The following is a 21407-nucleotide window of genomic DNA, read 5'->3' as shown; positions in this document are numbered from 1 at the left end:
TGTGCCTTAAGTAAAGTTATGCTTGCTAACATACTTTACACCCCTCATTCTTACTCGGTAGCTGCCCATATCGGTGTTGACATTAATGGGCAGGAGGGCGTGCAGGCAGTTCTCTCCAGTGACTTCTCTTTCGCCCAGTTCCGTTCCCTCCAGCGCCTCCTGCTGGTTCACGGTCGCTGGTCCTATCTGTGCATGTGTAAGTTCCTGCGCTACTTCTTCTACAAGAACTTCACCTTCACCTTTGTCTATTTCTGGTACGGCTTCTTCTGTGGCCTTTCTGCTCAGGTGAGAAGGAAATCAGAAAGTCTTTGAAATTATATCACATGAATTTGGTTGTACAGATTAGCTGTACAGTTAGGCAAAATATGGGCCAGGCCAATAAATCATGTGATATTCGGCCATTTTGAGATGATCTGCATCAGCCTAAAACTGTGCCTGTTTGGCTGATTAACAGAATTGGTCACTCCACTTAGAGTCATTTCTAAAACCTAGGAAGGCAAAAAAGAATCCGCACACCAGGCCATAAAAGTTGCAAAAAAAGAAAAAATTAGGTTCAAAGTCCAAGATCCATTGCCACTCCTACTCCTGCCGTCAAAACAGCACCAACCCGCAACCGAAAAATCCATTGACTTTCACACTGCAATAATCTTTGTTCCAGATTTGAGTACCTGTGGGACAAGGTAACTCTATCAGTGCCACAAACAGAGAGTGTGGAAAGGGTGATTGGCTTCATGAACATTGCCACTTTAACCAGCCACTATCTTCACAGGTTTAGTACTACACAAAGCATATTTTCATGAAGCAATTGTAACTCTTTTCAGTGCAACACACATCATTTCTATGTAAATGAGGCTTCTTATAGATTGAGCTTGATTCACAGAAGTTCAGCGCTGTTGGTCTGGCACAAATTACTTTGGATTACTAGCATCCCCATGGATAGTAGGCTGTAAACAGACATTTATTTAAAAGGGATGTTTGTGTACATTTTCTATTGATCATGGCAGCAATAATTCATCAAATGATGTGTCAAGTGTTAAAACAGCATATACGAATGGAGCAGTCTAGTGCACTTGTGACATTTTAAAGAGCCGTTTCAGGTGTCTGGATGCTATACAGCAGGGCTATAACCACAATATACATGGAGAGGGACAAGCCCCCCCCCCCACACAATAATCAGATATGGCCAGACTATCCCCCACAATAATTGATATCCTTGTTGCTGTTCCGCTGCAGTCCATTATGTGCTGCTTTTTAATTATCATTAAGTTGTTGCAGGAATAACATAATGGTTTAAAAAAGTAACATTTTTAGCGTGCACAGTAGTTTAACATGCTCGTCAATGCCAATCAAATCAATGAAGGCGGTACTCAAATTTAAGAAGCTGTGCGGGAACCTCGTGGATTATTCCAGCGGCACACAGCACACATGCAATCAGTGTTAGTGTCATGTAAGATGTCAGTATATAACTGTGACGAGGAGGAGGGCGGGGCCGGGCCGTGTGTCTGCACGGCCGGCCCCCAATTGGGCTAATCAGCCGAGGAGAGGGATAAGGCTGAGCCGGATGCGGCATTTGGGGAGAGAGAGAGCCGCACGCAGCTGCCGCGTGTGTATTTCTTTGTGTCTTTTTACATTTTAATTAAACATAATTTTGATGGTTTGTCCGGTTCCTACCTCCTCCTTGCCCGACTGTAACCGTGTTACATTGGTGCCGAAACCCGGGAAGGAGGAGGGATGCATTGTCATGGGGTCTTCGACCACTCCTCTACCCTCTGGCGGATGACAGCCACGCGGACCGGAGCGAGTCCTCTGACCCCTGGCGGATATAACGCCCCTCCGTGTTCTGGCGGCCGGTAGCGAGCCCCTCCGCCCCTGGCAGCAGCTCCACCACTCCAGGCGGCCAGCAGCGAGCCCCCCTCCCCTCGTAGATGGTGGCCATTCCTCCGCATCCAGGCGGCCGGCAGTGACTCCTCCATCCCCTGGCGGACGGCCGCGGCTGCTCCTTTGGGTGAACGGCAGTGGCAAGGACTCCATGACAGCGCATCCCTCCTCCTTCCTGGGCTTCGGCACCAACGTAACACGGTTATAATGGGCAAGGAGGCGGGAACCGGCTGAACAGTCAAAGTAATATTTAATTTAAACAAAGAGACACAAACACAAATACACACACAGCAGCTGCGTGTGGCTCTCTGCCTCTCTCCTTGTCACAATAACTTTAACAGGTAAATGTTGAGCAAGGAGGGAACCGGCTGAACAGTCAACATAAAGGTTTAATGTAAAACTCAACTTAGAACAACATAAAACACAAGGACACACATGCAGCGCGGCCACATGCGTCTCTCTCTCTCTCTCGAACTGGCATCTCCGGCTCCACTTTATCTCGCTCTTCCGCTGATCAGCTGATTCAGCGCCCTCACGGCCCGGCCACACCCTCCTCCTCATCACAATAACTACACATGCAATATTTGCCCACTATATTATGATTGAAAAGTACAGACCGACAGTAATTTCCAATGGTGCAAACTATTCACCATTTGGCAAAATTTGCTGTTTTGAATTAAACATATATCACGTACAGTATGTGATTCCTATGTCATTAATAATTGTGAATGTGAAAACATAAACGGAGCTGTTTTCAGCATATCATGCTTAAGACAAAGAGCGAATGTGTGTATATTGTAAAGGAATTGAATGAATGTGTGGTATCTATTAATCTTCTGAAGTAGCTTTTTAGAAAATTCACTTGATATTGTCTTAGAAAATGATCTATAACACAAAGTAGAGCATTTTCACCCTCAGATTAGAACTAGAACATGGTAAGACCTGAGTTGAGTTTTTAGGTTGTGGTGAGGACAGTGTCATATATTTTTTATGCAAATATTATTAGGTAATAATTTAAAATCAATTTTAGATTTTCTAAATTAATTCTGAATTTTGTAAAGCATCTCCTAAGAGTCTTCTTTTAAAAGAGACCATTTTTATTTTGAGGATGAGCCACCAGTTAAAGTAGTTCACCTAAAAATGGAAATGTACTTTTACTCACCCTTATGTTGTTCAAAACCCACATGCTGTTACTTTATCTTGGAACATAAAAATAGATATTTCCATAGAATAACAGTTTCTAGTGAGCAGGAGCTGTCAAGCTTCATAAAGCACAAATTCTATAAATTGTTATTAAAGGTTCAGTATAAAGACATCATCACAGTAGTCCATATGACTCGTGCATTATATTCCAAGCTTTCTGGGGCCTTCAACCAGCTTTGTGTTGTATGGACTACTTTTATGGTATATTAATAATGATTTTTTTTTCTCTTTGGACCTTGACAGCAGTGGTCAAAATGAACTGTTTTTGTATGGAAAATAGCAGCGTTAGGGTTCTGGAAAAAAGATTTTGTTAAGGTTCTACTGGAGAAAAAACACGAGGGACAACTTGATGGCAGTAAATAATTTTGTGTATTTTCTTTTTGCTAGCCAGCTGACACAGTCATGTCATTTTACAGATACATCAGGGATGAAAAGAAATTCAAATTATATTAGTCTTTTCTTTGAGACAGCACACACAAAATAAGATGACTAAAACAGACAAATTTTAAAGGACCAAAGAGGACAATTATATTTGTGACCTCAACACACATGACCCCCCACCGCCAAAATGGTTTGGTCCCCCCCAGTTTTCAAGACATGGTTACGTCCTTGCTATACAGTCCCAGAAAATTATTCTGCAACATCTATCCACATTCTTCGCAGCCTAGCACTCAGAACCGGCCTGCAAGATGGGAAAATGTGGCATGCAAATTGCCATCCTAATCTGCATAAATCCTTAGTGAATCTGGTGCTAAAACAACACTATCGGCAGGGGCAATTCATTCTTTCTGAATTTCCCCCATTCCTCTCCACTTATCTTTTTATTTTCTTCATCTTCCTCTCTTCAGGTACGGCATAAGGTCAGACAGGCCAAAGCTGTGCCTCCAGCTCCTTCTCGTCGATTCCCAAAGCGACGAGTCAGCACACGTCGATCTGGTTATGCCTTCTCTCATGCTCAAGGTTATGGAGACCCGGTCACATCTGGACACTTCCTGCGTATACCAATTAAGACCAGATCCACTCTTTTCCCCCACACTGAGACACCGGTGGCTGACAGCACACCCCAGATGTATCGAACCATCTCTGAGGAGCCCCAGAGCTCCTAAAGGTCCATATTCTGAGGAGTTAATTTAGCACGTTCACTGATGATGACTTGCCATTGAGCTTGATTTCACCTTTAGCATTGGTGAAGCCATGAACTTTCTGTTTGTGTAGACTATGGTAATCTTAATGTCTCCATGAAATCACAATTTTTGTTGCCTTTATTCCATGTATTTTTGCTTCCATAGGTTATCTACTAGTGTGTTCTTAAACATTGACAAAATTCCTTCTTAGCAGATATAAAATTTACAGTCTCTTCCAGGCAAACAGATCAAAATATTGATGAGACATGCTAAACTATGTAGATTTTTGTCCAGTCAAATGCTCTCTAATATGAGAATTTCCCCCTACAACAGACCAGCAAGTAGCAAACCATGGTTCATGACTGTAATGATACTGAGGTTGACTATTTAAAACACACACATGTAGGCATACTCAGACACACAACAATAATAAAAAAAACATCCATGCTGTTCTCCATATAGTAAGAGCAGAGGACATATTGATTTTAAAATATTTAATAGTTTGCAAAACTTACTGTTCATCTTTACACACACTGTGCCAACAAAAAGGTGACGTGAGATCTACACAAGCATATTTCATGTTGATTCATTTAAGACAATTTATGTGAATTAATTAGCAATTATTTCTCTTATGTTTTGTTTTATATGAACATTGGAAATGGTCGTCAATGTTGATGTGCTGTGAATCCACCTTATTCTGATATGTCATGTTTTATAAAAAGTTGCAAATGTGCCTTGATTAATGTTATTGAATTAATGTTTATTAACATATTGAGACCTCTTTTTGTATTTATTGTATTCATTAAAATCTTTGATTTGCCAAATGTCAGATCTTAATACTATTCCTAACAATTCAGTAATTGCATTGAGTACTGCATTTGTGGGATGAGCCACCTTAACAGATTTATTCAAACTCATCAGTCTTGGGGATAATCATCAAGGGCTACTCTAACAATAAACTGATGACAAGCATAAAATAATTGTATTTTCTTTGAAGGAAAACAGTTTTATTCCCATGCACAATAGCACTTCTCAACACTTTTTCATGGTCATAACAGATATAACCAAATTTAATTACATTGTAACCATACAGAAAACCATCTATGAATAATAATGTATTCATTGCATTCTATATAAATATTTGGACACTTCTCAGCCCTCAGAGTTTTGAGCATCCTTGGCAGTATGCTCAAGGACTGACGAACATCGAGATGATTGAGCCAGTTCGCCAGTTAATTTTCAGACATCATTTCCTTTGTCAATATCAAAACAAAACTACTCCCAAGACTTCCAGTGGAAGAAAGATGAGGCTGCATAATGATGCTGTGATGTCTTGGACTCAACTGTGCCTCTTAAAGTATTCCGATTTGTCAATGAGTTTTGCTTGAGTGCAGAGGAAATCTAAATGTACATAAAGTAACGTGCGGTGTCCTAATGTAGCTCTGGATTTGACCCTGGAATACCTTCATCAATCATTAAAAAGCATTATGTGCAGACAATTCTATTCACTGTCCAGTTCATTATCATTCATGTAAAAAATAAAATACAGGTGCATCTCAATAAATTAGAATGTCGTGGAAAAGTTCATTTATTTCAGTAATTCAACTCAAATTATGAAACTCGTGTATTAAATAAATTCAATGCACACAGACTGAAGTAGTTTAAGTCTTTGGTTCTTTTAATTGTGATGATTTTGGCTCACATTTAACAAAAACCCACCAATTCACTATCTCAAAAAATTAGAATACATCATAAGACCAATAAAAAAAACATTTTTAGTGAATTGTTGGCCTTCTGGAAAGTATGTTCATTTACTGTATATGTACTCAATACTTGGTAGGGGCTCCTTTTGCTTTAATTACTGCCTCAATTCAGCGTGGCATGGAGGTGATCAGTTTGTGGCACTGCTGAGGTGGTATGGAAGCCCAGGTTTCTTTGACAGTGGCCTTCAGCTCATCTGCATTTTTTGGTCTCTTGTTTCTCATTTTCCTCTTGACAATACCCCATAGATTCTCTATGGGGTTCAGGTCTGGTGAGTTTGCTGGCCAGTCAAGCACACCAACACCATGGTCATTTAACCAACTTTTGGTGCTTTTGGCAGTGTGGGCAGGTGCCAAATCCTGCTGGAAAATGAAATCAGCATCTTTAAAAAGCTGGTCAGCAGAAGGAAGCCTGAAGTGCTCCAAAATTTCTTGGTAAACGGGTGCAGTGACTTTGGTTTTCAAAAAACACAATGGACCAACACCAGCAGATGACATTGCACCCCAAATCATCACAGACTGTGGAAACTTAACACTGGACTTCAAGCAACTTGGGCTATGAGCTTCTCCACCCTTCCTCCAGACTCTAGGACCTTGGTTTCCAAATGAAATACAAAACTTGCTCTCATCTGAAAAGAGGACTTTGGAACACTGGGCAACAGTCCAGTTCTTCTTCTCCTTAGACCAGGTAAGACGCCTCTGACGTTGTCTGTGGTTCAGGAGTGGCTTAACAAGAGGAATACGATAACTGTAGCCAAATTCCTTGACATGTCTGTGTGTGGTGGCTCTTGATGCCTTGACCCCAGCCTCAGTCCATTCCTTGTGAAGTTCACCCAAATTCTTGAATTGATTTTGCTGGACAATCATAAGGCTGCGGTTCTCTCGGTTGGTTGTGCATCTTTTTCTTCCACACTTTTTCCTTCCACTCAACTTTCTGTTAACATGCTTGGATACAGCACTCTGTGAACAGCCAGCTTCTTTGGCAATGAATGTTTGTGGCTTACCCTCCTTGTGAAGGGTGTCAATGATTGTCTTCTGGACAACTGTCAGATCAGCAGTCTTCCCCATGATTGTGTAGCCTAGTGAACCAAACTGAGAGACCATTTTGAAGGCTCAGGAAACCTTTGCAGGTGTTTTGAGTTGATTAGCTGATTGGCATGTCACCATATTCGAATTTTTTGAGATAGTGAATTGGTGGGTTTTTGTTAAATGTGAGCCAAAATCATCACAATTAAAAGAACCAAAGACTTAAACTACTTCAGTCTGTGTGCATTGAATTTATTTAATACACGAGTTTCACAATTTGAGCTGAATTACTGAAATAAATGAACTTTTCCATGACATTCTAATTTATTGAGATGCACCTGTATATTTGACAGTAGTTTAGTGCAGTAGTTCTCAACTGATTTTGCTTCAGGACCCAGATTTTACACTGGAAATCAAGTGGTGACCCAATGCAGTACGAACATAGTTATGTTTACATACCAAATTGAATTTCAGTGGTTTAAGCCAATAATTTAATTTAGTGTGGGTCAATTTATTTTACTTCGTGTTGCGAAAACAAGGTGATGTCAAGTAACTTGTGCATGTTAGCATGTGTCTAATTTAGATAGTTTCTACCAAGTGACAGATGTATTTGTGAGTTTGTTTGCACTGCCTTTGTTGTCAACAACAAAAGATATAGGAAGTGTTTTCTCCCTTTTAAAATTTAAAGGACTATTTATTTATTTATTTATTAACCTAACAATGCACAATTATATGGTTAGTTGCATTTTCTAATTTGCATTTAGCATTGATTTTCTCTGCTGTCCATGGAACAGATTTTTAACATGTTGGTCTGTTCCATGGACAGCAGAGAAATGAACATAATTAACATGTTGTTCACATGTATTGATGCACAGATGCATCAGTTTATTATATCTTCTTTTGTTTATAGTTAATAAGAAACAATGACATACCAATATATTGTATTTGAGGCAGTTAGCTTCAATACTAGTCACTGATTTAGGTCAGTAGATTAACAGCAAAGGCATTTTACAAATAATCTGATGAGCTTGTTGTTGTTTATCATGTGCAAGCTTACACTGATGGATACGAATACACTGTATGTCTCTACATGTTGTTGAAGAGAAAAACAGAGGCAGCAAGATAAGGGGATTTAGCCACCTTTCCTAGCAATGCCTACAGCAGATGTTTGTAAGATTACATCTAGATGCCAACAAGGGCAAAAATCTGTTGCCTTGCAACTAGAATGATGTTGGGGTGGATGAAACAAACAAAAAAACAAAAAGAAAACAAAAACAAAACGATTACTGTGGCAGCTGTTTTATGTATTTGTAACATAACACTGATAACTAGGATGTGAGGACACTGGGGGCTTAGCAGAGACACAACTGTGTGCTACTGAAATAATTTATTTCTCAGAGTTTAACAGTGAGATGCACTTTTTTCATCACGATGTGCATTTGCACTGCAAAAGCAATGTGGTCACGTGCGTTTTCAAGTGCCTCTGAATGTGAGTTTGAGTAATCCAATCACAAAACTTTTAGGAGTTGTTTACGCCTGAATTTAGTGCAGTCCCCTTGAGATCAGATAACTCTGAACAGATTTTAATACCATGTGTAAACAGGGTCAACATACATTCTGCTTATTTGGATTAAACTGAATAAAAACAATGATATTTTTAAAAGCCAGTGCTGATGCTCAACAGCACCTTGAATATTTAGGCTTTCTAATAACAGGCTTTCTGAAATATTGTGCTTCTTCCATAATCTTTTCCATGTGAGGGATCTGTTTAATTTTCAAAATAGTTTCTCACTGAGTACTATCTCTATTTCCTTTTCCAAGCCCTCTTCTTAGTGTGAATCAGTGATTCTCAATACCCCCCCCCCCCACCCCATGAGGTGAAAGCAGAGGAAAATCCCCTCAAATATGATCCCTCAACAACAAAGCACTGAGCATGCTCAGTGGACTCTGTGATGCTGTTGCTATAGGATGGTGTGAGGCTCAGAACCACTGTACTGGTGGAGGATGGAGATGAGAGGAACAGATGAGTCGTGAGGAGTGCTGAACAGAAAGAAGTGTGACTAAAGTGGAACTAATAGAGCAACCTCACCCATTTCCTTTCTTTTTATTTGTATTTATCTTTTACTTTGCTTAAGTTTGTGCTCAGTGGATGCAGAGCATGAGGTTGTGGTCATGCGGCATGTTTGCCCCAGTTACTGTGCAGACAGAGTGAAAGTGTCTGTGCTGCCTCTTGGATTAATGGAGCTTCACGGCTAGGTGAGTTGATGTAGTTGCCTGTGCTAACAGCCAGACCGAAGGGTCCTTTTTTACTGGTAACTAAACACAGAATTCTGAGCTCTATTTTTAAGAGTTGGAGTTTGAAGAAAGGTATAAAGGTTTTATTATTTTTTGTACATACTAAAATGACAAACACAATCGTCAGTGTCTTTTAAATAATTGTTACTATCCTACACTGCAAAAAAAAAATCTTAAAATGAGAAAATACTTGTGAAATATAATATCTGTGTAAGATAGTTGTTTTCAGAGAATATATCGTGCATTAGTTTTATTTTTCTTATCCTGTTGGCAAAAAGTGGTTCTTATTTCATGCATAAATATAAAATTTTTTGCTGGTTGATACTTTAAGCAAGAAGTGTAATTCTTGAAGTGTAGTTAAACTTTTGAGGACAAGATTACTGAAAAATGTCTTAAGAATTTGGCTTTAAAACAACCAAAATGTTCCTGAAGAGTGATAAAAATACTGAAAGTTGTAGGATTAGGTCATAATTAAATTTATTTAAGAACAACATAAGTCAGTAAGAAGTTTCCATTTTGATCAAAGATAAATGTGTCATCGATGGGTTGGTTTGTACTGAAAATTTGATTTAAGATTCAGTTAAGTATGAGTCATGATTTATATGAAGGCACTATCATAGTAAGTCCACCAAATTCTTTATCCTTTTTTTATCCTATCTTTCAGTAATGGAAATGCAGATATCTGATGTTACAAGAGGTTCTGCTGAGCTTTGCGTGCACACTCTAGGATCTGTTTGTCACTTAACCAACCTGACTTACAAGGACTGATGTTTTCATGTGCTGTTGCTTAGAAAATGGATGTCTCTCCAAAGTCAGGAGGGACCCTGATTGTGTTCCAGGTCCCCCAAGTTCAGTCTGTTGGGTGGCACCTATATAACTCTGTACAGGCACCCAGATGGCCATGCACTCTGAATCTCACCCACAGTATATCTCTGCCTGAGAGGGGAGATGTCCCCAGAGAAGTACTTGACTATGGAAGTATAAGCCACAACTGCACGTCAAGTTCCACGGAAACTGCAAACAGAAATTCCAAAGGATATGAGTCATTCCCAACTCTCCAACTGTTCTCTAGTTTCTCAGAGAACTCCTCATTAACCAGTCCTCAAGGAAGAAAAGAGCCGTCGCACCGCAGAGGTACTCCCAGATGGCAAAACCTTTTCATCCCTGAATCAGAGCTGAATGAGGATGAGGAAGATGAAGATTCAGATGGAGACAACTTGCACAAATACCATGAGGGGTCATCCCTATAACTACAAGGTAATTTCAATGTGGTGCAAAATATGGCCACAGGGTATTCTACTGAATTTTCAGAGCCTTTTGCCACAGAATCCAAGACTGGTGGTTCTTTGTTCAGCCAGAACATTTTAAGCTGTGACATGAACCCTTTTAGCAAAGCCAAAGAACATAAAGAACAAGGGAGTACAACAGATTCAGATTGTCAAGATCGCAGGGATAGCAAAGAAACCCCTATATTAATGGATTGTAATGAGCAAGATTGGGGTGATGAAGACTATTGCAAGCATACTCTTGAGGACCCTGATAATTGGTGGGCTCAAACTGAAAACCTCTTGGATTGCGAATCCTTCAGTCAAAACCCAATAGAATATATCACAGACTCATCTTGTAACAGCTCTGATGGAGTATTGGTTAACTTCAGTGTCATCTACAACAAAACCGACAATGTGGTTCCTGCATCTCCACTTAACCTAGATTGTCCAGTTCATGAGTCAAGTACAATGTCACAAGATGGTTCCAACCCTATGCCCAGCTGGTCACCTCACAACAATGATCCAAACTGCAACATCTATCCACTTGATTCTGATGGCTTTTCAATAGAAATTTCTGACCTCACCATGTGTCTGCAGAGTCAGGCACGGCTGGCAGGTTCCACCCAGAATTATTATAAACTTGTTACATGTGACCTATCATCTCAGTCTTCACCAAGCCCAGCTTGGTCTTCTTTGACCAGTTTCTTTGAGACTCATAGCCAGGAAAGCTGTTCTCCACACTCAGAATATTTCCTCTTCAGACAGTCAGAGGGAGAGGAAACGGAGGGGCCAAAGTTTGACCAAAGAATACATCAGGTACAATATTTATGTCATGACCATACCATAGCTTTAAATTTATTAGATGTACTGTTTTGATTAAGGAACCAATCTGTAAGATAAGTCAACATGAAAAAGCATTTGCAACCCTATTTACTTCCATATGATATATTTAAAGGAATACTTTACCCAAAAATGAGAATTTCTCATCATTTACTCACCCATGAACACACATGAAAATTTTTAGAAAACTATCTCACCTCTGTAGATCCATACAACACAAGTGGATGGTGATTAGCACTTTAAAGCTCCAAAAGGCACAGACATTCATAGTTAAAGTAATCCATATGACTCCAGTGGTTAAATTAATGTCTTCTAAAGCGATACGATCGCTTTGGGTGAGAAACAGACCAATATTTACGTTTATTTCACTATAATTGTTAACTTCCAGTCACTCTCAAATGCGCGTCCTTGAGGGGACCCAGTACATGCAGCCTCTCGCATGACGTAAGCGTGTTGGCATGTTCACATGAGAATTGACACGATACAACCGGAAGTGCAGCTCGATTTGTTTACGAGAACCCTGTTCACAAGCAAAACATTGGTTTTGCTTTCATTTGAACTTGTCAAGCTGAGGGCTTGGTGACGTCAGCCAAAAAAGTAAAGTTGTTTCAGAGGCAAGGCAAGTTCTTACATTTTGACGAAAGAATATTAAATGTTTTTATAGACTTTTTTTTTTGCTTAAGAATAACATGCACTGATAATTCGTTCACAGTGAGATATATTTGTCAGTATGTATTTGAAACTGGATGGTGATATATTTTCAAGGTAAAAGGTCCTTTGAACAGAAAATGGTTTCAGTATTTTGAAAGTTTTGTCCAACTGAACAGACATCCACCTTTTCCAGGGAAATGGGCACATTGAGGTGAAGAACACTAAACGAGCCACCAGGAACCAATATAAGGGAAAAAAAGAGAGAATTGCACATGCAAAAACACGTCAATCTGCTACAAGCATCTCAGAACATGACAGCTGTAATGACATCACGACGACTCAGTCTCAAAGCTGGATTGGCTCTACCCTGTCAAAGCACAGAGCCCTACAAAACAGCTGTCCAAGCCATTTAGACACAAACTTTGCTTCACCTCTATCCATGCAACATGCCACCTCATTTGCGGAAATTGCCCGATGTGAGAAGGAAAATAGAGATTCATCACCTATGAAAAACAGCACAGAGGGTCCTACGGGCTCACACTTCATCCAGAAAGAGGATGCTTCAGACCAGAACACTATGTCATTCAACCCTAAACAGAAAAACAACATGGCAGCAAATTCACTGAGTGCTGACAGTGGAAATCAATCCAATCCAGAGGGTAAGAACCCTATCCAAACCCTAATATTTAGCATTCATTGAACTTCTATGAAACCATAGCAACATTCTTGGTTCTGTAGGGTAACCACAAAGACAGTTTTATCAAGTACACCCTCTCTGACAAACTTTCCTAAACTTGTTTTTGTGTCTATACAGGTGCTTGCACTTCATCGATGGAGGTTGTGCGCTACACAAAAGCACAAAGGCCCACCTCTCTCCCCATCCAACCTTTTGTACTTCAAGCACCCTCAGGAAAACAGAGCAAGGCACTTGGATCCCTTCTTAATCAGTACATTAGCCACAAGTACAGCAAGACTGGGCCATCCAATGCTACTAGCAAAAGCAAAGGACATTCACACCATATGCCAACCTCACCTTTTGGGAGTTACTCTGCCACCCACCTGGAGACAGCCACCAGCTCTGACACTTGTTCCACCTGCACATCAAGTCCTATTTTGCCCTTCAGTCATCCCCAATGTACCCAACCTAGCACAATGTTAGGGCTCATTCAACAAAACCTAGACTTGAACAGAAGTCCACATATGAGCCCAATGACAGCAAGAAATCCTCAAAACACAGAGCACACAAAGGAGAGTCCAAAGGCCTGTTCAAACCACACATACCCAACCCAAAAACATAACTGGACTGGAAAACAACAAGCTTTTCCACAGTCATTGACCTCCACAAACCAGGAACAGAAATGTCCTCCAGAGCAGCTGCCCCTTGTTCAGACTCCACCAATAATCAGAGAGGAGCTGTTGGCCAAGGACCCTCAGTATTCCTCATACCCTTCTCATCAAGGTTTCTCCCCTGCCACTACCTCCATCACCTCCTTGGCTTGCATCAACTCTCTCATCTCTTTACCCTGTACTGGACAAAGATCCCTGTGGCCTTTTGAAGCAGCCTCACAGGTCTGCACCAATGAAGAACTCAACACCAATGTCCACCATATCTTTGGGCCAAGGAGGTCACCTTGTGGGTGTCTAGGAATCTTAAGTTATTGTTTCCACTATTTTAGTTAAATGACGTGTATATCTTGACAATGGTTTGATCTGATATGCACTTCTTCAACCCTGCAGGTGTAATGAGGGAACTTCATCATGGTGACTCATTCACCATGGCTGATAGACCCCCTGTGGAGTTCTGCCTTTTTCCAGAAGCCCGTTTAGAAGTTATCTCACTTGATTTTCTGCACAAGAGAAGTGAGATGCTAAGTATTCAGATACATACATTTGTTTGTGACTATACCCTTCACCTTTTTTCCCCAACATTTTTACATGACTATTACTACTCAATTGCCAAAATGTGATGTTCTGCTATTGTGACTCAGTATAGAAATGTGCTCAAGATTTGCATGGCGACATACTAAATGTGAACATGGCTATGACATTTATGAAATTTCTGCAGTAGTGTGTACTGCACAGACATGCCAAAAACAGAGAAGTACTATTCTGTCCACTCAGACTGTCATTTAATTAAATAGGGCAGAAATCCTCTCTCCTCATCTATGGTTATAGAAAATGATACAGAGTGGATATCTGCAGCATTGCCTCTGCTTCCCTGAAGGAGAAAATGTGACCTACTTTTAACTAGCACTGCCTTGGATTGGTTAAAGCACTCTGCCTGTTTGTGTGTGTCTCTAAGTGAGCACAAATGTGCATACTACTGTCCTTTTTATAGTAGGTTTCACTTGTCCTCATTTACAGTTGTCCTTGGTTAGAAATGACCCACAACAGCAGCACTTAAAATGTAATACATACAATGAGTGTATATTTGTACATGTGTTTATTCCTTACCAAAGTCATTTTTTTATTAGGATGCTGAGGGTTCCGAAACACTGCTGCTAAGCATAACATGTTGTATGAATTCTACCCTTCTAATTTTCACTCACACCCCTTCCTTCATTCATGTTTTTCTCCAGGTATGTTGAAAGCTGTGAGTTTGGCAGTGGATCAGATAACAGCACATTTCAGTTCAAGACAAGATCCAGAGGAAAAGGTCATCCCAACTGACAAAAAAAAGTCATTGTTGCCTCTTTATGTAACATTGAAATTAAGGAAAAATATCTTGGATAAATGTATCACTGAAAATATCAGAAATTTCAAATATCACCCAAGGGTCCTAATTACACTGGTGGGCGCAATTGTTCTGTATACTGAAGAGTTCGACATTCAGACGTGTGGTGTCATTTTCTATGTATATGAAGTCTCAATGATATTTTGTCATTTCATATCTGTTTTTAGATCAGACTTGAGAACAGTTCACTGTGCACCAGTATCAGCCAACTTGTCCACAAACAGCTCTGCCCCGCAATCCAGAACATTCTTTACAATGGTCTGAAAGCCTATAAATTGGACCTGATCATTGGACAGCGTCGCAACAAACTATGGAATGTCATAGAGGCAACTGCTCAGCCAGGTCTCTGGGAACCAATCAGATTTAATGGAAAATCAATTTAGTGGTCTTTATTCTGATTCTGTCCCAAAGCTTATGAACACTGTAGTTTAACAGTTGCAACATAAATCATTCTCCTCAGGTTCATCTAGCCGAATGCCTGACAGCTTGGTATCTGTGGTAAAGAAATGTTCCCAATTATCAAGTCACAGTATGAGGCTAAATGTCTTCATCATGGATCTGCTAAAGTAGGTCAAATGCTCAACACATCTGTAAAGGTTCTGTTACAACAATACAATTATCTAATGAACATACTGCTCTTTAGCTTGCGTGCTCTGGAATTTTGGATACATCATTTATACACTTGTGTAGGTAAGTCATTTTCAGAGAAAACAGAATGCACTGGAATGCATGATTGCTCACCATTCTATACTCATTTCTTTCCAAGATGTTTTGATGGAACACTATCACCAATGGGGTTTCTTGGCTCTGGCCCAGGGGCCAACATACAAGGCATTGTTCCAGGAGCTGCTCCTCTTGACGAAGCCACTCTCCTTGCTGCCTTTTGATCTCCATCTGCCATCTGAACCTCACCTTCAAAGAAAGCAGAAGCAAAACCAAAGAGTACCTCAGACACCCACCTCAGATTGTGGAATGGCAATCAGCTGTTCTGACAGTACACTTAGGGAAGAGGATGATGAGGTGCCTGGATCTTCACCAAGGCCTCAGGAGGACGAATCTTTAGGTGAGCTGCGTTGGGCCAGGCTCTTTGGCTCTGGAGTTGGAACCCCAGTTGGGTCAGAGAGGGCCCAAAAGAACTTCAGTGGAACTCTGAGAAGTAGGTTAGTAGCTATGATTATTCATAACTTTTCATAACTTCCCTTTTTTAACAGCATTTGTCTTCAAGTCAGAACATTTGTCTTTTTGCAGGCGGCCCTCAGAATGGCTCAAGCTTGGTGCATCAAAAGTGGATCTGCTTGCACAGTCAGTGTGGACAGTGAAATGGCCAGAGTTTCATCTGAGTAGGAACCATGTCAAAAGCACAGCAAATGAAGAACAAATTCTAAATCTAAAAAGCCTGTAAGGATTCTGATTTTAGAAAGACAGTATAGAAGCACAATTAATCCATAATAACAAAAAAGCACCAGAATAATATTTTAAGATTAATGTATAATTGCTTACTGAACTGATACACCCTGTACAATCCATTGAAAGTGCACCATATCTTTTCCTCAATGCTATATAGAATGGTGCCTTGAAGTTATTTCCTAATCAAGAGAAATTGCATTATACATTGGGTTTTTTTTTAAGATATATTTGAATATTTACTACCTTTAGGCCATGATGTGATTATAAAGGTTTTAGATTAAATTTATCATATTTAATCAAAGCATAGTATCTAGAGTATTTGATGAGGATGGATATTTTCTGCCAGTACTCAAGCACAAAACTGGAACTGAGGTCCCCAGATGTCTTTTCCAAACAATCCCTGCACTTTCTCTATGTCTCAGGTTAGCTGTCCATGTAAAAAAAAAAAAAAAGTTTGTTTTTGCTGTTGTTGAACTCTGTGGCTTTATAAAAAGTACATATCTGGTCTGTGTCCATTATTTTGGTATTATGCTGCATGACTGCATAAATGATGAGGCATGACAAACAAATTGTTGTTTTTCCTATTATGTACTAAGTGAATTAGTATTCCTGGATTTATTGCGTTTTTGCACGATTAAATCTATTAAATATAAATATTTTCTTTTCATAAAGATGCATGCAGAGTATTTGTGTTTTTACTACTGTTTCAGCAGCTGGACTAGTTAAGTAGTGGTATTGATCCCTGCTGTTTAGTGACAGTCACATGGACAAGAGCTTTTGATTATGAGTCACTGTGGGAGAAAGATTTTAAATGGCAGTGGTTTTCCTATTTCCTGATATTAAAGTTGTGCCTAATGAGATCCTTGTGAAAATAAATTTTCATTAAAGTTTGTATTGTGTTTGTACTGGTGTACATGTATAGACTTGTATGGAATGCCACAGGGATCAGTTTTAGGGCCTCTGTTTTTCTCCTTATATATGCTTCCCCTGGGAGATATTATCAGGAATCGTGGAATAAGTTTCCACTGTTATGCCGACGATACCCAACTTTATATTTCTTCAAAACCCGACGAAATTTCACAATTCTCCAAATTAGCAGAGTGTATTTAAATGAAATCAAAGACTTGATGTCCAGAAATTTCCTTCTACTCAGTTCCAACAAACAGAAGTACTAATTATTGGACCAAAAACCTCTAAAAATAAGCCGCTAAAAAATAATTTGACTCTCAATAGATGTACTGTTACACCGTCTTCTACAGCAAATAAATTAGGTGTTATATTTGATACCGATCTGTCCTTTGAAAATAACATTTCCAGTGTTTGTAGAACAGCATTCTTACACCTCAGAAATATTACTAAGTTACGACACATGCTCTCTGTTGCTGATGCCGAAAAACTAATTAATGCGTTCATGACCTCAAGACTAGTTTATTGTAATGTATTATTGGGAGGATGTACTGCAAGTTCAGTAAATAAACTTAAATTGGTTCAAAATGCAGCAGCCAGAGTGCTGACTAGAACCAAGAAATATGATCATACTAGCCCCATTTTATCATCATTACATTGGCTACCTGTTAAATTTTGTATTAATTTTAAAATATTGTTATCTACATATAAAGCTTTGAATGGTCTAGCTCTGCAGTACTTAAGTGACATTCTACCATGCTATATTCCATCACGTTCATTATGATCGCAAATTTCTGGCTTGTTAATAGTTCCTAGAATATCAAAATCCACAAAAGGAGGTAGATCCTTTTCCTATTTGGCTCCTAAACTATGGAATAGTCTCCCTAACACTGTTCAGGACACAGACACACTCACTCAGTTTAAGTCTAGACTAAAGACTCATCTATTTAGCCAGGCATACACGTAATTTATCCATCAACTCACAATTAGACTGCTTTAGTTAGGTCTGCCGGAACCAGAAACATTTATCATGATCTATAACTCTGCATAAAATTGAATGGCATCTACGCTAATATTATTCTATTTGTTTCCCTGTCTCAACATCTGGATTCATATTCCGAGGTTACCAGAGCCGGCCAGATCCAGCTCCGTTCCTGCTTGGTGTCAGACTCCACTGCTGTGAGTCTCTGAATGATGATGACTAAATGCAGCCTGTGCCAGCCAGACATCACTTCAGTCTATTACGATGGACTTCAGGGGATGAACTGATGCCAACTCCAACCATAAAACATGTGATACTTCATATGCCACTGCCTGAAACGTGGACTTAGGATAGACCACACTGAAATGACCTGGTTTCTCCCAAGGTTATTTTTCTCCATTAACCAACATCTTATGGAGTTTTGTGTTCCTTGCCACAGTCACCTTCGGCTTGCCCACTGGGGTTCTAAATATAATTATTATTTAATTATTTATTTTTATACACAATTTACAGTCATATTTAATCAAACTACACAATGATGACTCTAAGACTTTATAAATATTACAGTTTCAATTTCTGTTAATGCATTATTTTCTGTAAAGCTGCTTTGAAAAGATGTGTGTTGTGAAAAGTTCTATATGAATAAAAATGACTTGACTTGATTGATGTCTTTTGAAAAGAAAAATCTGTTCTGTCCATTTGCTTAAATGAGAAGCTATCTTGTCAGTGATCACATAGGTTTTGGGTAGTTGATGCATAATGTGTCCATGGATTTTTATATATACAGTATATATATATATATATATATATATATATATATATATATATATATATATATATATATATATATATATTACACTACCGTTCAAAAGTTTGGGGTCACTTGCCTGAAATGTTTCTAATGATCTTAAAAACCTTCTGAGCAGAAGGCGTATGCTTAAATGTTTGAAATTAGTTTTGTAGACAAAAATAATTGTGCCAACAAATTAATTAATTACAAAACTAAAATTGTATTTAAAGGAGACCTATTATGCCCCTTTTTACAAGATGCAATATAAGTCTCAAAATTACCCCACGGATCATTTATTATACCATGTTGTAAATGCCTCTTTTTGGGTGGAATCAAATGCAAATGAGCTGCTGCTCCCCGCCCCTTTCTGGAAGAGGTTTGTGCCTTTACAGCTCGTGCTTCGGATACTATAGCAACAACAAATCAGAACCAATATGACTGACACCGTAAATACCGGAGTTCAGCCATATATGTATGAGCAACCGTAAACGATGCAAAACATAGGCATTTTGTGATGGTGCTTCTTATGTAGAAAATCACTTCCTGCCCTCCATCTGAATTTCATGCCACAGCAACGCAGTGACATGACATCATGTGCAAACAAGCTATGACGACATAGCTCTGGTCTCCGTGAATACAATCAGAGACAATGGTAACTTTAGCTGCATTAGACGTGGAATCAGCTAACAAGCACATTTGGAAAGGCGATTTGCAAACATTCACAAAATATAAAGTGCGATACTTACATCTTCAGGATATAAAGCTGGAACATGAGTTGATACTGATCCATGCTTGAGAGTAAAATTTTTTGAAAATTCTGCTTTATATTGACCCTCATTCACAAAGCAGTCCGGTGTAAAATGATTTGTACAAACATACACAAATTTTGGTATGTTTTGGGGCACATTTTCTTCAAAAACAAAACTTGTCCACTGCATCTTCAGTGGCTCTGATGCCAGGAGTACATGAAGACCCTTATGTTCACTTTTACAGCCAACAACAGAACACTTATGACGCTTACGAAGTTGAGACATTATTCTTCTCACTGTAGCTGCTCCAGCGCGGAAAAAAATGGCGGACTGTGTGTCGATCACTCAAGGGAGGATCTATGATAATAGGGTGGAGTCTGTCACCAGTTGTGGATATGAAAACCAGTCATTTTGAGACACTGTTTTTGATTAATAGAAATATAAGAAAGAGGAGTGGGTGGACTTTTAACATTGTAGGGTGGTTGTGTACACACACTGGCGACTCACATTTATGTTCAAACACCATGTAAAAGTGAATTTTGCATAATAGGTCCTCTTTAAAAAAAAAACGTTTTCTTGGACCGAATAATTAGGAAAAGCAGCCACTAAGTGCCCAGCATATAGATGGGAACTCCTTAAATACTATTTAAAAAGCATCCCAGGGTGATACCTCATGAAGTTGGTTGAGAAAATGCCAAGAGTACATTTCTGCAAAATCTAGGCAAAGTGTGGCCACTTTGAAGATACTAAAATATAACATAGTTTTGATTTATTTTGGATTTTTTTAGTCACGATATAATTCCCATGTTTTCATTTCTATTATTCCATAGTTGTCATGACTTTTCTATTATTCTAAAATGTGAAAAAAATAAAAAAAATAAAGAATGAGTGAGTGACCCTAAACTTTTGAACGGTAGTGTGTATATATATATATATATATATATATATATATATATATATATATATATATATATATATATATACTGTATATATATACTGTATATATACAGGTGCATCTCAATAAATTAGAATGTTGTGGAAAAGTTCATTTATTTCAGTAATTCAACTCAAATTGTGAAACTCGTGTATTAAATAAATTCAGTGCACACAGACTGAAGTAGTTTAAGTCTTTGGTTCTTTTAATTGTGATGATTTTGGCTCACATTTAACAAAAACCCACCAATTCACTATCTCAAAAAATTAGAATACATCATAAGACCAATAAAAAAAACATTTTTAGTGAATTGTTGGCCTTCTGGAAAGTATGTTCATTTACTGTATATGTACTCAATACTTGGTAGGGGCTCCTTTTGCTTTAATTACTGCCTCAATTCGGCGTGGCATGGAGGTGATCAGTTTGTGGCACTGCTGAGGTGGTATGGAAGCCCAGGTTTCTTTGACAGTGGCCTTCAGCTCATCTGCATTTTTTGGTCTCTTGTTTCTCATTTTCCTCTTGACAATACCCCATAGATTCTCTATGGGGTTCAGGTCTGGTGAGTTTGCTGGCCAGTCAAGCACACCAACACCATGGTCATTTAACCAGCTTTTGGTGCTTTTGGCAGTGTGGGCAGGTGCCAAATCCTGCTGGAAAATGAAATCAGCATCTTTAAAAAGCTGGTCAGCAGAAGGAAGCATGAAGTGCTCCAAAATGTCTTGGTAAACGGGTGCAGTGACTTTGGTTTTCAAAAAACACAATGGACCAACACCAGCAGATGACATTGCACCCCAAATCATCACAGACTGTGGAAACTTAACACTGGACTTCAAGCAACTTGGGCTATGAGCTTCTCCACC

The 21407-nt window shown here is 39.1% G+C and overlaps 2 protein-coding genes across 5 annotated transcripts in view; one reads left to right on the top strand and one right to left on the bottom strand.

Moving 5' to 3' along the window:
* LOC127432784 (14-3-3 protein gamma-like) overlaps positions 1–21407 on the bottom strand; it is a 678408-nt gene that overhangs the window by 579695 nt on the left and 77306 nt on the right. The gene's annotated exons all lie outside the window — the stretch shown is intronic.
* On the top strand, positions 7339–18835 carry LOC127432735 (AP-4 complex accessory subunit RUSC2-like). Of its 2 annotated transcripts, XM_051684115.1 has the most exons (11): positions 7339–9247; positions 9951–11370; positions 12239–12704; positions 12860–13678; positions 13783–13905; positions 14625–14701; positions 14947–15121; positions 15240–15345; positions 15423–15469; positions 15546–15939; positions 16028–18835. In XM_051684115.1, exons 2-11 carry the CDS (start codon positions 10567–10569, stop codon positions 16179–16181), a joined length of 3165 nt encoding a protein of 1054 aa, XP_051540075.1. In that variant the 5' UTR covers positions 7339–9247; positions 9951–10566; the 3' UTR covers positions 16182–18835. The 2 variants fall into 2 exon arrangements, with proteins under 2 accessions (XP_051540075.1, XP_051540077.1); XM_051684117.1 differs by lacking the exons at positions 15423–15469; positions 16028–18835 and having other exon boundaries at positions 7339–11370; positions 15546–15798.

The sequence above is a fragment of the Myxocyprinus asiaticus genome, chromosome 42, assembly GCF_019703515.2.
Source record: "Myxocyprinus asiaticus isolate MX2 ecotype Aquarium Trade chromosome 42, UBuf_Myxa_2, whole genome shotgun sequence".
Classification (NCBI taxonomy): domain Eukaryota; kingdom Metazoa; phylum Chordata; class Actinopteri; order Cypriniformes; family Catostomidae; genus Myxocyprinus; species Myxocyprinus asiaticus.
The sequence above is the reverse complement of the archived record's forward strand: the minus strand, read 5'-3'. Positions and strand labels throughout refer to the sequence as shown.

What these genes read in the sequence shown, in the direction of transcription:
- LOC127432735 (XM_051684115.1), top strand. Translation starts at nt 10,567, where the DNA reads ATGGCCACAGGGTATTCTACTGAATTTTCAGAGCCTTTTGCCACAGAA. An exon ending in TGGGCCAAGGAGGTCACCTT is followed by an intron (nt 13,679 to 13,782) that starts GTGGGTGTCTAG and finishes TCAACCCTGCAG; the next exon opens with GTGTAATGAGGGAACTTCAT. An exon ending in TCATTTATACACTTGTGTAG is followed by an intron (nt 15,470 to 15,545) that starts GTAAGTCATTTT and finishes TTTCTTTCCAAG; the next exon opens with ATGTTTTGATGGAACACTAT.